This window comes from Dendrobates tinctorius, unplaced genomic scaffold, assembly GCF_039654945.1.
Source record: "Dendrobates tinctorius isolate UK_male_01 unplaced genomic scaffold, ASM3965494v1 ptg000164l, whole genome shotgun sequence".
Lineage (NCBI taxonomy): Eukaryota > Metazoa > Chordata > Amphibia > Anura > Dendrobatidae > Dendrobates > Dendrobates tinctorius.
In genome coordinates this window covers 9,072,066-9,090,707 of record NW_027361831.1, presented here as the reverse complement: position 1 = coordinate 9,090,707, position 18,642 = coordinate 9,072,066, and the positions used below count along the sequence as shown (strand labels likewise).

The 18,642-nt window shown below is 41.2% G+C and overlaps 1 protein-coding gene across 1 annotated transcript in view; it reads right to left on the bottom strand.

The window, feature by feature from the left end:
- The window catches only part of LOC141052977 (uncharacterized), a 137,755-nt gene that overhangs the window by 56,596 nt on the left and 62,517 nt on the right, over positions 1-18,642 (bottom strand). Inside the window, 5 exon segments of the mRNA XM_073550305.1 lie at positions 11,768-11,858; positions 12,057-12,154; positions 12,235-12,358; positions 12,442-12,621; positions 12,746-12,825. Coding sequence (XP_073406406.1) covers positions 11,768-11,858; positions 12,057-12,154; positions 12,235-12,358; positions 12,442-12,621; positions 12,746-12,825 — 573 coding nt within the window.

Here is an 18,642-nt window from a genome sequence, read left to right as displayed (position 1 = left end):
GCAAATGTTCTGCTTACTTTCCACATGTTGTGCACAGCCACATGCGGGAAGTAAGCGGAACAATGCATTCCTATGGGTGCGGGATCGCCGTGATTCCGCAAAATAATGAGCATGCTGCGTTTATTACCGCAAAGAGATTCCGCCGCGGTAAAAACCGCAGCATTAGCACAGCATTGCGGAATCCCATAGGAATGCATGTAATGCTTATTTTTCGCGTTTTCGCGGCAAAATCACGCGGTTAAAACCGCCGCGGAAACGCGAAAAAAACGCCACGTGTGAACTCAGCCTAATGGTGTTTATAATCCCTTTAATATTACCACTGTCATTTGACATTGTGAAGTTATAAGTTCCATGTGTATTTCTGGATTTTGGTATGAATATGACCACTATTGACACTATATTACTGCTTAATTCTTATACCAAGTTGTCAGGTTAATGGAAACGTCAGGTTGGTAGATTTTCAACCAGCTTTTTAGGTGCAAAAGGTTGGAGGTCATTGGTGCATTATCTGGGATGATCCCAGCCTGGACCAATAACCCAGAAATACACCTTGATTATATGCGTTGTATTTTTTAAAAAAATATATATTTTTGAAATTGGCATTTTCATATAGATTTAGCAAAGGTTATGTTATGTATTACCCCTTTTTCTTGCTGTATCTATTGAAACTAATTTGCCACTGGCTAGTTTACCCAAGCTACTTGATTTGTCACCAAAATAATAGTTTTTGAAAATTTAATTGAACATATAAAAACTTGTTGCTAAACTTGTAATCTTTCTATCATCCAAAAAAAAAAAATTACTGGGATGTTGGAAAAATGCTGCCGACCTAAAGTAGAAATACACTAAATGTTATTTAATAACTATTTTGTGTAGTATTACTATCTGATTAGAGAGCATAGAAATTTAAACTTTGAAAATTACAAATGTTTCTAAATTATTTGGTAATCTGGGAATTTTCAAAAACAAAGGCAAAATATAGTAATGTAAAATTACCAGAAACAAAGTATAATGCGTCACGGAAAAAAAATATTTCAGAATCACTGGAATAAGAAAGTTATCATCACATAAAGTGACACGTCAGATTTGACAAATGGGGCCTGGTTAGGAACACAAAACTGGCTGCAGGAAGTGGGTAAAACAGAGTATTTTGGGCACTAATTACTGTAGTCAAAACTGTGACTATAGACAATAACACATCTACTGAAATGATCAAACTTAGCAGTCTTCATCAGTAAAAAAGTGAGTAACTAGTGGTGAAACCTCTATGGAGGAATTAGAGTATGCAGCTCGGTGGTTCTTAGGCATCTAAACTATCTTAGGGCCAATATTTTCTGTAACATGAGTCTCTTGATAAAATATATATATATATATTTTAAGGAACATTTTAAGGAACATTTTAAAACAATGCAGAGCTGAGGTGTCTAAAATTTGCATCTCAGGCATTTGGCAGAGGCAATAGAGACCCTTTTTTAACCCCCTACTCCCATGTCTGGAACATTATTGGTGAATTTTGATTGATATAATTTGCATTTATTTACGAAAGTATCGAAAATCTGGCCAAAAAATAGAATTTTTAGCAATTTTCAAACTTTACATTTTTATGCCCTTAAAACCGATATTTCTAGTAACTATTTTGCATGATACGACTAACACTTAACACATTTCTACTTCACATCAGCATAGTTTATAAAACATTTTTTGTTAGGTAGTTAGAAGGGTTAAAAGTTTATCAGCAATTCTGAATTTTTCCAACAAAAGCAAATATTTTTTTTTAGGGACCACAACCCTTTTGAAGTGACTTTGAGGGCCTATGTGACAGAAAATATCCAAAAGTTGCACCATTTTAAAAACTACACCCCTCAAAATGCCCCAAAACACACTTGAGAATCTTATTAAACCCTTTAGGGACTTCACCAGAAATTAAAGCAATGTGGAAGGAAAACATGAAAATTTTACTTTTTTTCCACAAAAATATTGATGGCCCCAAATTTTGTGTTTTTAAAAAGGGCAACAGGAGAAAATAGACTGTACAATTTGTTGTGTATTTTCTCCTGAGAACACACATACCCCATATGGGGTGCAAAACTACTGTTTGGGCACACGGGAGGGCTTGGAAGGCATGGAGCGTAAATTCACTTTTGGAGCTCAAAATTGGCTGGAATAGATAGAGGACGCTATGTTGCGTTTGCAAAGCCCCTGATGTGCCTAAAGAATGGAAACCCCCACAAGTGACCCCATTTTGGAAACTACACCCTCAAGGAAGTTGTCTAGAGGTGTATTGTATTGTTCATTTTCTCCTGAGTACACAGATACCCGACATGTGGTGGAAAACTTCTGTCTGGGCACATGGCAGTGTTAAAGAATTGGTTAAAATCTGTTCTCCTGAACTTATAATAAACTTACTATATACTTGTTTTCTATGGTTATCATCTGTGTCTACATAAGCATTCCTGCCACTGTTTTTGGAGCAATGGTTGACCTCAACCGGACGGATTTATTTCTGTGTGAAATGTCCCTTTTCTTCTGTGATTTCTGAGAATTCTGTCAAGGACAAACAGTATACTGTGTTTACTAAGGTTGAAGAGGGGCCTGGATGCCTTTCTTGAAAAGTATAATATTACAGGGTATATACACTAGTTTCCTTAATATTGCGTTGATCCAGGGAGCTTGTCTGATTGCAGTATGTGGAGTCGGGAAGGAATTTTTTTCCCCAATGTGAAGCTTACTGTTTGCCACATTGGTTTTTTTTCTTTCCTCTGTATCAACATGTTAGGGCAGGTTAGGATAGGATATGGGTTGAGCTATATGGACTTAAAGTCGTCCTTCAACCTTAATAACTATGTTACTATGTATGTTGATTTATTTGACATCTGTAGCATCAAAGCGGTTCCCCAAATATAATCCATGATATCAAAGTCATTATCTCTTACCAGCAATTGGTTTTACTAGTATTTCTGCCAGACATTGTGTACGAATTTTGTAAATTCCTTCCCTAATCAAAACCCTCTAAAAAATTAGCATATTCTATAATAAACAAGACATCCAGAAAGACAACCCTGGTGCATGTGTCTTACTGCTTGGATATCTAGGCCGGTCCTGTCTACCTGAGTGAGGAGAGATTCTCATCTCCAACAGCAACGCTCGGAAGAGCATGAGCGCCAATTGGCTTTTGAAGCAAAAAATTGACTGGGACTACTAATGCCATGTTGTATTTGCAGAGCCACTAATGTGCCTAAACAGTGGAAACCCCCAAAATGTGACCTCATTTTGGAAACTACACTCCCCAATGAATTTATCTAAAGGTGTGGTGAGCACCTTGAGGCTGGGTTCACACGTGGCGTTTTTTTCGCGTTTCCGCGGCTGTTTTAACCGCGCGATTTTGCCGCGAAAACGCGAAAAATAAGCATCCCATGCATTCCTATGGGATTCCGCAATGCTGTGCTAATGCTGCGGTTTTTACCGCGGCGGAATCGCTTCGCGGTAAAAACCGCAGCATGCTCATTAATTTGCGGAATCGCGGCGATCCCGCACCTATAGGAATGCATTGTTCCGCTTATTTCCCGCATGTGGCTGTGCACAACATGCGGAAAGTAAGCAGAACATTTGCGGATGGTACCCATGGTCCGGAGGAGAGGAGACTGTCCTCCGGGCTTTGGGTACCATATCCCTGTAAAAAAAAGAATTTAAAAATAAAAAATATTGTTATTCTCACCCTCCGACGTCCCGCGCAGTCTTTCCGCTTCTCTCCACGCTCCCGTTCCCAGTAGTCCTTTGCGAAAATGCCCGCGATGGCATCCGATCTCGCGGGATCGCGAAGTCTCGCGGTCATTCGCGCGACGTCATCGCGAATTACCGCGAGACATCGCGATCCCGCGAGAACTGACGTCATCGCGGGCATTTTCGCAAAGGATTACTGGGAACGGATGCGCGGGACGTCGGAGGGTAAGAATAACACCGTTTTTTATTTTTTTTTACATTTTATCTTTTACTACTGATGCTGCATAGGCGGCCTCAGTAGTAAAAAGTTGGTCACACTCGTCAAACACTATGTTTGACGAGTGTGACCAACCTGTCAATCAGTTCTCCAAGCGATGCTACAGATCGCTTGGAGAGCGCTAGCATTTCGCAAGCTAATTACGCTTGCAAAATGCTAGTTTTTCCGCGGGAAAATCGCGGGAATTTAAAATGCGATTTTCCCGCGGACTGGAATTCCGGAATTCTCGCGGTAATTTCCGGTACGTGTGCACTTAGCCTGAATGCGCAGATACTTCACAGAATTTTATAACGTTGAAAATGGAAAAATAAAATTTTCCCACAAAAATGTTGCTTTAGCCCCATATCTATCCTTTTAAAGGGAATCTGTCACCAGTTTTTTGGCCTATCAACTAAAAATATCATCTAATAGAGTGTGAGCTATACATTCCCCAACTACTTGTGAAACCCCCTGACTCCCCATAAGAAACGTTTATTTTGCTCCTGCATTGTATGTAAATATCCTCGGTCCGGTCCGATGGGCGTTGGTTCTGGTCCCTCTCTCCACCCCAAATCAGCGTGCTGCACGCAATACGTTCTGTAAATAGCATTGTTCGCCTACAGATCCCGTGTGTGCGCATTCAAATTGCCTCCCGCGCGTGCGCAGTATGCTTTGCCGAACTGCGGGCAAAGCCGAAAAGCATTAGTGCGCATGCGCTGGAAGTACTATGTCCCGGAAGTATTTTGCTGTGTTCTGGTACATAGTTCACTGGCGCATGCACACTAATGCTTTTTGGCTTTGCCCGCAGTTGGGCAAAGCACACTGCGCATGCGCAAGAGGCAATTTGAATGCGCACACGCAGGGCCTGTACACGAACAACGCTATTCACAGAATGGAATGCATGCAGCATGCCGATTTAGGGTGGAGAGAGAGACCAGAACCAATGTCCATTGGACCAGACCGAGGATATTTACATACTGCGTGGGAACAATATAAAAGGTTTTTATGGGGGATTCATGGGGAGTCAGGGGGTTTCACAAGTAGTTGTGGAATGTATAGCTCACACTCTATTAGATTATATTTTTCGTTGATAGGCCAAAAAACTGGTCACAGATTCCTTTAACAAGGTTAACAGGAGAAATTGAACAACAGATTTTGGGGTCCAATTCCTCTTGAGTACACTAATTGCCCATATATGGTGAAAAACTACTGTCTGAGAGCACAACAGAACACTTAAAGCAAACAGTGCCAATTGAATTCTGGAGCGCAATTTTGGCTGGAATATATTGCAGATGCCATATCATATTTGAAGAGCCCCTGACGTGCCAAAACAGCAGAAACCCAAACAAGTGACCCATCTTTGGAACCTACACTTCTTGAGAAATTCATCTAGTGGTGTAGTGAGCATTTGTAACCCTCAAGCGATGCACAAAATTATATAATATTGGGCATTGGAAAATGACTTTTTCCACTAAAATGATGCTTTGGTCCCAAGCTTTTAATTTTCAAAATGGACAACAGGAGAAAATAAATGGCAACGTTTGATACACAATTACTCCAGAGTATGCCAATACCCAAGATGTGGTCAAAAAGTACTTTTGAGGCACAGTGCAAAGCTCACAAGGGAAGGAGCATCATATTGGAAATTCAGATTTTGCTGGAATGGTAGCGTCATGTAAAATTAGAAGAGCTGAGGTGCCAGAACAGAAAGAACCCCCTTACATAAGTGACCCCATTTTACAAACTACAGCTCTTAGTGAATTCATCTAAAGGTTCAGTGATCATATTGACATGTGTGTCACAGAATTTTATACCATTGGAGAGTGATTCCAATTCGTCACAAATTCTGCTGAATGTGGCAATACCCCATATGTGGCTATACAGTACTGCTTAGCCATATGTCGGGAATCGAAAAGGATGGAGCACTAACTGACACTCGGAGAACAGATTATTTTAGAATAGTTTGCGGAATCCATATGCAGAGCCCCTAAGCACTAGGATGGCAAAATTGGCCCCTCAAGTCACCCCCATTTTGGAAATTATACCCCTCTGGGAATTTATCTACAGGTGTAGTGATGATTTTGACCCCATGAGTGCTTTCCTGAAACAAGCAGCAGTGTATGTTGCCGACTAAAAATTGAAAATCTGCTATTGTAGTGCCCGTACATTGCAGTGCCCAGTATGTTATAGTGCCAATACATTGTAGTGCCCATACATTGTGCCGAGTTGGTGCTTCTGGAGACATGCATCCCATAAATTAAGTGGGCTCTCATTGCTACAGAAATGTCAGACATGTGGACGCTAAATGCTGTGATAGATCGGCTCGCTCAGCTGCTTAATGAGGTACTCAAAGGACTGCTTTTTCATTATAAACCTTTAACTAGCTTACTAAAAAATTGCTTCATAAACCAGTCCACAAAATAGACATACTCAGTCTTGTTCGCACAAAAAAATCAGCACTCATTACTGTCAGTATAACTACGAGGTCCAACCGCTCAGAAAACAGGGTCCAGCTCTGTTTAACAAGAGCACAGCTCTGGAGGTCAGCACACCTTTAGATCACCAAGGACTCTTACAGAGTTCAGAAGTTAAACTTTTCCTGCTAGACCACACCCAGAGGTAGATATAGTGAAAAGCCATTCAACCCAGCTCTTTAGCTGTTCACAACAAACCTGGCCCAGTCATGGCCAATTTACTCCTCTCAGCACATAACATGCTGGAACAAACTTCCAGGTTCATATCATTTAAGCCTAAATCTTAGTGAAACATCATCCCTCCAGTATTCTACTAGTAACCCTTTACATTTTCAACCTTACCAAAGCTGGGGGATTTGGCACTTTCAGTCACTAGAAGTCCACTTGACCATCGAGGACTTTGTGCCCTTACGGAGGTCGGTCAAGGGTGTGGTTATCATGGCAAAATTTGGGATAAAAAATAGAAAAAAAATTATTCCAGCTCCTGGTAAAAATGTTTTAAACTTTATTCCATCATAGATTAATTAGTATAATTCTGATACAAAGCAGAAATGCAGAAAGAGACGCATTTCTAAAGGATGAAACTGTTCTTTGTCAAAGCTTTTTTTCCAATTACAAAATTCAGCATAACCCGCTGACAGTATCCCACAATTCCTAAAAACGCCCTAACCTGTTTCTTGTACAGTGATTGCGGCCAATTTTGGATCACCTCAAGTTTGTTCTCCTGCAAATTATTTGGCTTCTTCCTTCCCAATGGCACACTTCTTCAAGTTTATGGCAAATTTCGCTTTCCTTAGCGCATTTTGTACCGCCTGAACCATCTGCAGATTATTTTCCCAAACCTTGCTGAAGAATACAATATAATCTAGGTAAGCTGCAGAGTATTTCTTGCTAGGATCCGGTTCATGGCCCTCTGGAAGGTGGATGGGACTCACTGCAGCCCAAAAGGCTTCCTGGTGTAGTGGAAGCAACCATTAGTTGTAAAGCAGGCCATCTTCACTTCAGTCATTGGGGACATGGGAATTTGCACCTACACTTTCGTTAGGTCAAGAGAGATGATGTACCTTACTGACGCTAACCTCTCAATGAGCTCAACAATCAGGGGCATTGGATATGCATCGAACTTGGACATCTTATTCACCTTACGATAATCAATTAAAAAACCACAATTCTCTATCTGGCTTTGGCACAAGGAGAATGGAGCTGGTCCAGCCGCTCCTTGACTTTTCAATGATGCCCAGGCTCAACATTCTCCTCACCTCCTTCAAAATCGCGTTACGGCGGGCTTCAGGGATTCGTTGTAGCTTAAGGTTTACTCAGCCATGCATACAGTTCTATTAAAACTTTGTGCTCCATGGTCTGAGTACATCCCAGCAAATCTCAAAACAGGTCTCCGCTTCGCTGGACAAGTTCTCGGTAATGTTGTTTCTAGATCAGTGATACCAAATAAAACATTGGCTCTTGGAATGGCCCCAAGGCACAGAACATTCTCATGCTACCTATCTTGCCATGGCTTGAGCAGGTTGACATGTTAGACCTGGTAGGGTTTTCGCCTACCTGGGTTTCCCGATGACTTCATATGGCCCTTGCCACTTAGTCAGAAATGTACCTTCTACCATGGGAATTAGCACTATAACTCGATCTCCAGGTATAAACTGCCCTGTGACAGACTGTAGACCTGTGATTGAGCCTCTTGTGCCTGGAGGAGGCTCTCTCTAACAATTGGCATTACCTCTTCAATTCTCTCCTGAATTCGGGTCACATGCCCAATGATACTCCAGTGGGGTGTATCCTCTGCTTCCCAGGTCTCTTGCGCAACATCCAGGAGACCCAGGGGGGCCATCCATACAACACCTCAACTGGAGAGAACCCTGTGGAGGCCTGTGGAACTTCACGAAACTGAAAATGGCAGATACAGAAGTAAGCAGTCCCAGTCTCGGCCACCCTTCTCCACAACTTTCTTGAGCATGGCCTTCAGGTTCTTATTAAACCTCTTCATCACGCCATCCATTTGCGGGTAGTACACCAATGTCCTGAGGCGTGTAATCTGGAGAGCACTACACAATTCTTTCACGACTTTGAACATGAACTGTGTTCCTTGGTCCGTCAGGATTTCATTTGGCAGACCAGTGGGGGAAAAGACATGGACAAGTTCTCAGGGCTATAATTCTGGAGAAGTTTCTTAGGGGTACTGACTATGGGTACTGTGTCACGTAATCCAGAAACAATCAGCATATATTTATGCCCTAGGGCAAACTGTACAGAGGGTTCAACTAGATCCATGGCAATGCGGTCAAAACGGACCTCTATAATGGGTAACAGCACTAGAAGACTCCGGAAGTGAGGAACTGGGGCAGTTAGCTGGCAAGTGGGACAGGATCTACAATAGTTCAAAATCTCTCAGGGACATCCGACCCAGCAGAACCTTTGTAGAATCCGCTCTTGGGCCTTGTCTACACCCTGATAACCACCCAAGACATGATAATGGGCAATTTCTAACATCCTAAGCCTATAGGTATTTGGTGGCACCAGATGTTCCAAAACCTTCCACCCCCTCGCTTAGTCACTCGATTTAGCCAATCCTCATCTACTGCAAAGTATGAAAACCTAGTGTCAGACCCTGGTTCCTGAGCAACCTCGTTTAATATGGTTATCAAAATGGCCCTTCAGTTGCGCAGTACCAAAGTTCTCCCCAGAAGCCCCCAACTCACGGATACTAGCCGTGAACTCCCCCCAACTCACGGATACTAGCCTCATGGGTTGCTGTCTTGTCCTCATCGCCATCGAGCACACAGGGGGAGCTCACCTGCCTCCGACTGCAATGGGTAATTTTTAAAGACGAGCCTGTTTTTATCTGAGTAACTTGGCACCCCCCCTTTTCTCCATAAGTTCCAAAATAAGGTAAAGTCCCACTGTATTATAACCGAATATATCAGGTCATTAACCACTATGACCTCATGGGACACAGTTCGCATCTATGGTCATTATGGTGACAGGGCAGGATACCCACAATCATTGCAAGGATTAACTGGTGGGGGAGTGTAACCAGTAATAGGGTCACCAAAATTCCATGAATTCAGACACCAGTACACCACTTACCATTACAGGACATGTCTGTGGCCTCTTCCAGGGTTGACAATCTTTACTGCAAGATGGATAGGCATATTACGAACCGTGGCGCCCTAGGCTGAGGTCCATCAGTTTGTGGATATGGGACAACTTCTACATAGTCACACAAGGTTATCTTTTGAATGGCACATCTTGCTGCCTTTCGGACGTGTGAGTCATCATCTGAACTTGGGGGTGGGGCGGTCACCCTGCCACGAAATGCATCTGCAAGGAGTTACATCTGCTGCATAAGCATCGCATGTTGCTTCCTCTGTTGCAGTTGCTGAACTTGGACCAGGTGCTTGATCAGCTCCTCTATTTTCTCCGACCGCCTTCACCCAGGATATGTAGTTTGTCCACAGCCATCACACTTGCTTCCTGGGGATCTTCCCAGCACTTCTAGCTTCAACTGTGGTAGATCAGCTCATGCAGCTGCTTCATGAGGTACTCAGAGGAGTGCTTTTTCATTTAAATCTTCAACTGGTTTATTAAAAACATGTTAAAAAAATGAGTCCAAAAGAAAAATAGACATCAAAATACTTGTTCACCTAAAAAAAAAAACAGTACTCATTACCGTCCACATAACTGCGGGGTCCGCAGAGTTTAGCTTTGTTTAACAAGAGCACAGTTGTGTAGGTCAGCTCACATTAAGAGCGCAGAGAACTCTGGACTCAGTCAGAGGTTAAACTTTTACCTGTTGGACCACACCAGAGAGTGGAAGGTGGACAGCCGACCCACCCAACTCTTTAGCTGTTCACAATATACTTGGCCCTGTGATGGCCGATTATCCCCTCCCAGCACTTAACATGCTAGAGCCAACTTTCAGGCTCAAATTACTAAAGCTAATAACCGCAGTGAAACATACTGTATCTCCCCTCCAATATATTACCAGTGACCTTCTTACAACGCTTAAAAAAAAAAGACGCCGCTGGATCATAGGCCAAACGGCGTCCATAGTGTCTCCATCTGCCTCATTATAGGGAATCTTCCGTTGGAGTCTCGGCTGTCATGTAAGCTGAGCTCGCGGAGTCAATCACGCGGTCACAGCTCCTGTACTGCGCACTTTCGCCATGGTATACCTGTAGGTCAAAGGTGGGGAAAGCTCTCCCCAATCATGACGTATGAGTAAGTCAAATGTCGTGAAAGGGTTAAACGCTACCAGGAAGTTGCAAAATAATATAAGTGAGGCAGGCCGATCCCACCACCATCAAACATATCATACAGAACGTGTAAAAAAAAGAGACAAAATAAAAAAACAAGTTACAGCAACGTAAAGAACATATGCTCTGGGGGAGAACTACAACACGAAACAAAAGCAGCATTAATTTATCTTGGACCAATGGAGGTCCTATGAGATCTGATCAGAAGAGTACTCCACATTACAGGAGAGATTGTGCAGTAATCTTAATTAATAAGTGTCAAAAACATAATGGAAATAATGACATGGAATGATGCCATGAAATCAGAGCTCAAGCCATGCCAACACATCTCCTACAGACATAAATAAATGGATATTACAGCCGTCAGCCATGCACAGCTGAGAGATATATCATGGCACAGGTGTAATGTTTCTGTGTAGTTCATCACAATTCTCTTTGAAGTTAGTAGATTTTAAAATAAATTAAACATTTAGGAAAACTGTTGTTATTGTACAGAAATTCACACTTGGCCCTCACTGCACATTTAATGTTGTCAATCATAAAAGCGAAGTTTGGCCACAAAGACTGGACCTGGTATTGTAGGGACCATACGAGAACATTCAGCAGCATAGAAGGGACAAAAGGTAGATTCCAAAAGGTAGATTCATCCAATAAGATATCATGATTCTAGGAAGGTAACAGCATCATTACCCTCAGCTTTCTCTTTTAGACCCATCATAATAATTTTTCTTCAAGTGATTTTCTAACTTGTCAGCACATTTTACATACGCTGTCATTTGGCTTTGTAGTTTACAAATCTGGGCAGGTAACGGTCAGTGTCTTCTCTTTCCATGAGGTAAGTGGAACCTCTAGGTTGTAAGCTCTATAAAAGAAGGACTTTCAATGCCCAAATTCATTTTAAAAGTATTGGGTGGAGTAAAATACAGGGGTCTATCGGCAAAATGGTAAATCAGTTGATTGTGATATGTCCGGACTACACCACCGATAAAGCAGTGAAAGCTGATAACTGAAAAGAATCTGTGACTCTGTATTTAGTGGTTACTACTCACCTTGGCCGTTATCTATAGGAATCTCCTCTTTGCACCTCTTATCATCCCTCACATATGTCTCTGTAGTATTAATATGAGTCAGAACTTCACCCTGAAACAAATATTGTAAAAGTCACAGACAGTTGGAGAAGTCACATCTATGATCAGCTCTAATCCTGCCATCTCCACCGCTCTCATTACAGAAATATAGAACATATAATACTGGTGGATAAAACAAGACTGAGCACAAGACCTTCACAGCCGTCTACACATCATAGGGGAGATCTCATGACACCTTCTCTCCATCTACCTGATGATCCTGAGGAACATTGGGATCTTCTTGTTTACAGTCCTGTGGAAGAAGAGGACGGGGACATCTCTCTTGTGTTGTTCTCTTACTGGATAGAACTGGAGGAAACACATACAGGGACTGAATTAATTCTTTACATACAGATAATAGGCCGTGTGTATTTAGTCCTGTCTATTACCTGATGATGTGAGGGGCTGGGGAACCTCCATCATGATGTCCTTGTACAGATCTTTATGTCCTTCTAAATACTCCCACTCCTCCATGGAGAAATAGATGGATACATCCTGACATCTTATAGGAACCTGACACATACAATGATGCGGTCAACACCCTATTCTCTTCATAAGGTTACTGTATAATGTCCCAGAATTCCCAGCAATGTCACCTCTCCAGTCAGCTGCTCAATCATCTTGTAGGTGAGTTGTAGGATCTTCTGGGCATTGATGTCCTCATGTATCAGAGGGTGAGGTGGAGGCCCCATGATTGGGTTCATGGGTATTCCCCATCTCTCACACACAGGGGCCTGACAGAGCTCACTAGAGGTCTTCTTCACTACTGTGTAATCCTGGTTATGAAGAGAAACATTAGTACATATCTCTACAGACACTTCAAGAGTCCTCACCTCTCTAGTTCTGTCCATCGGACATTCCCATAGATAAGAATGATGTAATTTGATCTGAATCTCTCACCTCTCCAGTAAGCCGGAAGAGGATCTCTAGGGTGAGTTGTAATAGTCTCTCTGTCGTTTTCTTCTTGTCCATAGCCAACCCTAAATATAGACGATCTCCACTGAGAGGATCCTGTATCGTTGAGACCTTAATGTGAAGAGGATGAGACCGATGTAACATCATAAAGAATCCAGTGTAATAATACAATTACTGGAGATAAGAAGAGGAAATATATGATGCAATATATTGTGTAAATGTTGTATTCTCTAATCTTGCACAGAGTGGAACATAAGTTGAATCGCTGAACAAGTCATCTCCTCTGTGCTCCCAATCACTAGCTATGATGGCCATTGCTTCGGCAACTAATTGGCCATAGGTATCATGAGTAGAGATGAGCGAATATTTCCATATTGGGTTCGGATTACGATTGCTGAATTTGCAATATTCGCAGAATTATTTGTTGAATATTCGCCGAACATAGCCAAACGCCACTGGAGTCAATGGCAGACAAAAAAAAGCGTATACACAACGTCTTCAAACGGGCCCAAAAGCTGCCACAGCACATAAAATTATCGGCAAACACCAGGAAAGTGGCCTCAATTGACCCACAGTACAAATTTTAGAATGGCGCAGCAGCAATCAGCCATACATGAAGTGTCAGGGTCTGGGCTAACATTTACAACTTTGAATTGAGCTTCAAATTAAGACGAGGTGGGTGAAGCAACGGTGTAGGCCTGCTGTGCTGGAAGCCCTGATACCACATGCAACAGACCAACCTGCTTTGATGCTCAGCCACACTCTGGTGGCACAAACATCAGTTTCGAAGACTATTCTCAGAAAAATTTAAGGATATCACTATCCTGCCTACTGCTACAGGCAATACACATGAAGGTGACCCAACCAGAAGTCTACACATTTACAAAAATTAGTGACAGACACCAAGAAAGTGGAATCGATTTCAATAGAGTATAACTAGTATAATGGGGAACAAAAACCTATTCCACTACAGCCAACCCATCAGATAGAGACCCAGTCAGGAGTCTTCATATTTAAAATAATTAGGGGCAGACACCACTGAAATGTCATGAAATTCACCATTGTAGAAATACTATAATGGGCAGCGACATCTCTTCCACTACAGCCAAGCAGATGAAGACCCAATCAGGAGTCTCCACATTTCCAAAAAATAGTGATAACATATGCAGCAGCAGCAACAGTAAGCAGAGAAGCCCCGCTAAATATATCACAGACTGCAATTACGCAAGATCAATGCAGCACACTAAAAACTACACATTGCCTAGTGTGTACAGTCTGTGATTGGTGTGCAAAAGTCCTTGGAGATTCATGACTTGTTCATCTTGATGAAAGTTAGGCAGTCTACACTTTCAGGGGACAGCTGGCTGCGCTTATCCATCAAGACGCCACCAGCATCACTGAAGACACGTTCTGAGAGAACGCTGACTGCCTGGCATGATAAAACCTCCAAGGCGTAACAGGCGAGCTCAGGCCAGTCATCCATTTTTGAAGACCAAAATGTAAAAGAGTCCAAACCCTCCCTGATGGTATTGATGTTTAGTTCTAGATACTCCTGTACCATCGTCTCCATGAGTTCACCACGTGTCAGACTTGGACTTGAGCTGGTCTAAAAAATGCGTCAAAGTACTCACAGAAATTGCTTCTAAGGGCTCATACCCATTTGTGAGAAATACGGACCAATGTTATTCAATGGGTTACATCTAGTGTTGAGCGATACGTTCCGATATTGGGAAATATCGGATCGGATTAGATCGGACCGATACCCAAAAAGTATCGGGTATCGCCGATTCCGATGCCAGAAACCCATGCAAGTTAATGGGACAGAAATATCGGAATTAAAAAAAACCCTTTCTTTACTTGCACATCCAGTTCGGGAGGGGAGAAGAGTGTGGGCGGTGCGTGGGCGGACACTGCGTGTCTGTGTGTGCGGGCGGGGTCTGTACGGGTCTCTCGGGGGTCTGTGCGGGCCTGCCGGGGGTCTGTGCGGGCCTGCCGGGGGTCTGTGCGGGCCTGCCGGGGGTCTGTGCGGGCTGCCGGGGGTCTGTAAGTGCCTGCCGGGGGTCTGTGCGTGTGTGCAGGCATCGTCTGATGGGACTACAAGTCCCATCGGGCTATGCCTGCTACAATGACAGTGATTGACACATTAGCCAATGATGGGACAGTAGTAGTCCCATCATCCGGCTAATGTGTTGAATGTAAAAAACAAACAACATACATACTACATACATACTACATATATACAACATTCATACAAGATACATACATACTACATATATACTACATTCATACAACATACATACTACATATATACTACATTCATACAACATACATACAAACTACATACTACATACATACTTCATAAATACTACATATATACTACATTCATACTACATATATACTACATTCATACAACATACATACTACATACATACTACATATATACTACATTCATACAACATACATACTACATACAACATACATACTTCATATATACTACATTCATACAACATACATACTTCATATATACTACATTCATACAACATACATACTACATATATACTACATTCATACAACATACATACAAACTACATACTACATACATACTTCATATATACTACATTCATACAACATACATACATACTACATATATACTACATTCATACAACATACATACTACATACATACTACATATATACTACATTCATACAACATACATACTACATACAACATACATACTTCATATATACTACATTCATACAACATACATACTTCATATATACTACATTCATACAACATACATACATACTACATATATACTACATTCATACAACATACATACATACTACATTCATACAACATACATACATACTACATACATACTTCATATATACTACATTCATACAACATACATACATACTACATATATACTACATTCATACAACATACATACTACATACTACATACATACTTCATATATACTACATTCATACAACATACATACTTCATATATACTACATTCTTACAACATACATACTACATATATACTACATTCATACAACATACATACATACTACATATATACTACATTCATACAACATACATACATACTACATACATACAACATACATACATACTACATACATAAAACATGCTACAGACATACAACATACATACTACATATATACTACGTTCATACAACATACATACATAGTACATACTACATACATACATAAAACATGCTACAGACATGCAACATACATACTACATACCAGACATTCATATATTCAAACTACATACATATAGACATACAGTACATATAACATAGACAGAGTACATACTCACCATCACTTGTCACTTTGATCCTCGAAGCCAGTGTCATCTGTAAAAAATATTAAAATAACAAACAACCGATATACTCCCTGATCCGCAGAAATCCACGAGTGTCCCACGACGATTTCCCGTGGAGAACAGCAGCATCAGCTGATGCCACCGCTCTCTAGGGGCCCCAGGAATACAATGACGGGAGATAGGTATCCTTCCGCACTGTATTCCTCCACCACTGTAAAAAAATAGTCCCTAGTCTCACTTTTGGCATTGCTGTGTGAGAAAGTTCCCACGTAGCTTTTGCCATAAAGTGAGACCAGTGAACTATAGTAACCTCTCAGTGATGCACTGCAGGAGATCGGCGTGGGACACTCGTGGATTTCTGCGGATCAGGGAGTATATCAGTTGTTTGTTATTTTAATATTTTTTACAGTGAGATGACACTGGCTTCGGGGATCAAAGTGACAAGTGATGGTGAGTATGTACTCTATGTTATATGTACTGTATGTCTATATGTATGTATTGTATGAATGAATGAATGTATTGTATGTAGTATGTATGTTGTATGAATGTAGTATATATGTAGTATGTATGTATGTATGTTGTATATATGTAGTATATATGTATTATGTAGTATGTATGTATGTTGTATGAATGTAGTATATATGTAGTATGTATGTTGTATGAATGTAGTATATATGTAGTATGTAGTACGTATGTTGTATGAATGTAGTATATATGTAGTATGTATGAATTATGTAGCATGTATGTATGTTGTATGAATGTAGTATATATGTAGTATGTATGCATGTTGTATGAATGTAGTATATATGAAGTATGTATGTAGTATGTATGTATGTTGTATGAATGCTGTATATATGAAGTATATATGTAGTATGTATGTTGTATGAATGTAGCATGTATGTAGTATGTATGTATGTATGAATGTTGTATATATGTAGTATGTATGTAGTATGTATGTAGTATGTATGTTGTATGAATGTAGTATATATGAAGTATGTATGTACTACGTACAGTCATGGCCAAAAGTATTGACACCCCTGCAATTCTGTCAGATAATATTCAGTTTCTTCCTGAAAATGATTGCAAACACAAATTCTTTGGTATTATTATCTTCATTTAATTTGTCTTAAATGAAAAAACACAAAAGAGAATGAAGCAAAAAGCAAAACATTGATCATTTCACACAAAACTCCAAAAATGGGCCGGACAAAAGTATTGGCACCCTCAGCCTAATACTTGGTTGCACAACCTTTAGCCAAAATAACTGCGACCAACCGCTTCCGGTAACCATCAATGAGTTTCTTACAATGCTCTGCTGGAATTTTAGACCATTCTTCTTTGGCAAACTACTCCAGGTCCCTGATATTTGAAGGGTGCCTTCTCCAAACTGCCATTTTTAGATCTCTCTACAGGTGTTCTATGGGATTCATGTCTGGACTCATTGCTGGCCACCTTAGATGTCTCCAGTGCTTTCTCTCAAACCATTTTCTAGTGCTTTTTGAAGTGTGTTTTGGGTCATTGTCCTGCTGGAAGACCCATGACCTCTGAGGGAGACCCAGCTTTCTCACACTGGGCCCTACATTATGCTGCAAAATTTGTTGGTAGTCTTCAGACTTCATAATGCCATGCACACGGTCAAGCAGTCCAGTGCCAGAGGCAGCAAAGCAACCCCAAAACATCAGGGAACCTCCGCCATGTTTGACTCTAGGGACCGTGTACTTTTCTTTGAATGCCTCTTTTTTCTCCTGTAAACTCTATGTTGATGCTTTTGCCCTAAAAGCTCTACTTTTGTCTCATCTGACCAGAGAACATTCTTCCAAAATGTTTTAGGCTTTTTCAGGTAAGTTTTGGCAAACTCCAGCCTGGCTTTTTTATGTCTCGGGGTAAGAAGTGGAGTCTTCCTGGGTCTCCTACCATACAATTCCTTTTCATTCAGACGCCGACGGATTGTACGGGTTGACACCGTTGTACCCTCGGACTGCAGGGCAGCTTGAACTTGTTTGGATGTTAGTGGAGGTTCTTTATCCAACATCCGCACAATCTTGCGTTGAAATCTCGTCAATTTTTCTTTTCCGGCCACATCTAGGGAGGTTAGCCACAGTGCCATGGGCTTTAAACTTCTTGATGACACTGTGCACGGTAGACACAGAAACATTCAGGTCTTTGGAGATGGACTTGTAGCCTTGAAATTGCTTATGCTTCCTCACAATTTGTTTTCTCAAGTTCTCAGACAGTTCTTTGGTCTTCTTTCTTTTCTCCATGCTCAATGTGGTACACACAAGGACACAGGACAGAGGTTGAGTCAACTTTAATCCATGTTAACTGGCTGCAAGTGTGATTTAGTTATTGCCAACACCTGTTAGGTGCCACAGGTAAGTTACAGGTGCTGTTAATTACACAAGTTAGAGAAGCATCACATGATTTTTCAAACAGTGCCAATACTTTTGTCCACCCTCTTTGTTATGTTTGGTGTGGAATTATATCCAATTTGGCTTTAGGACAATTCTTTTTGTGTTTTTTCATTTAAGACAAAT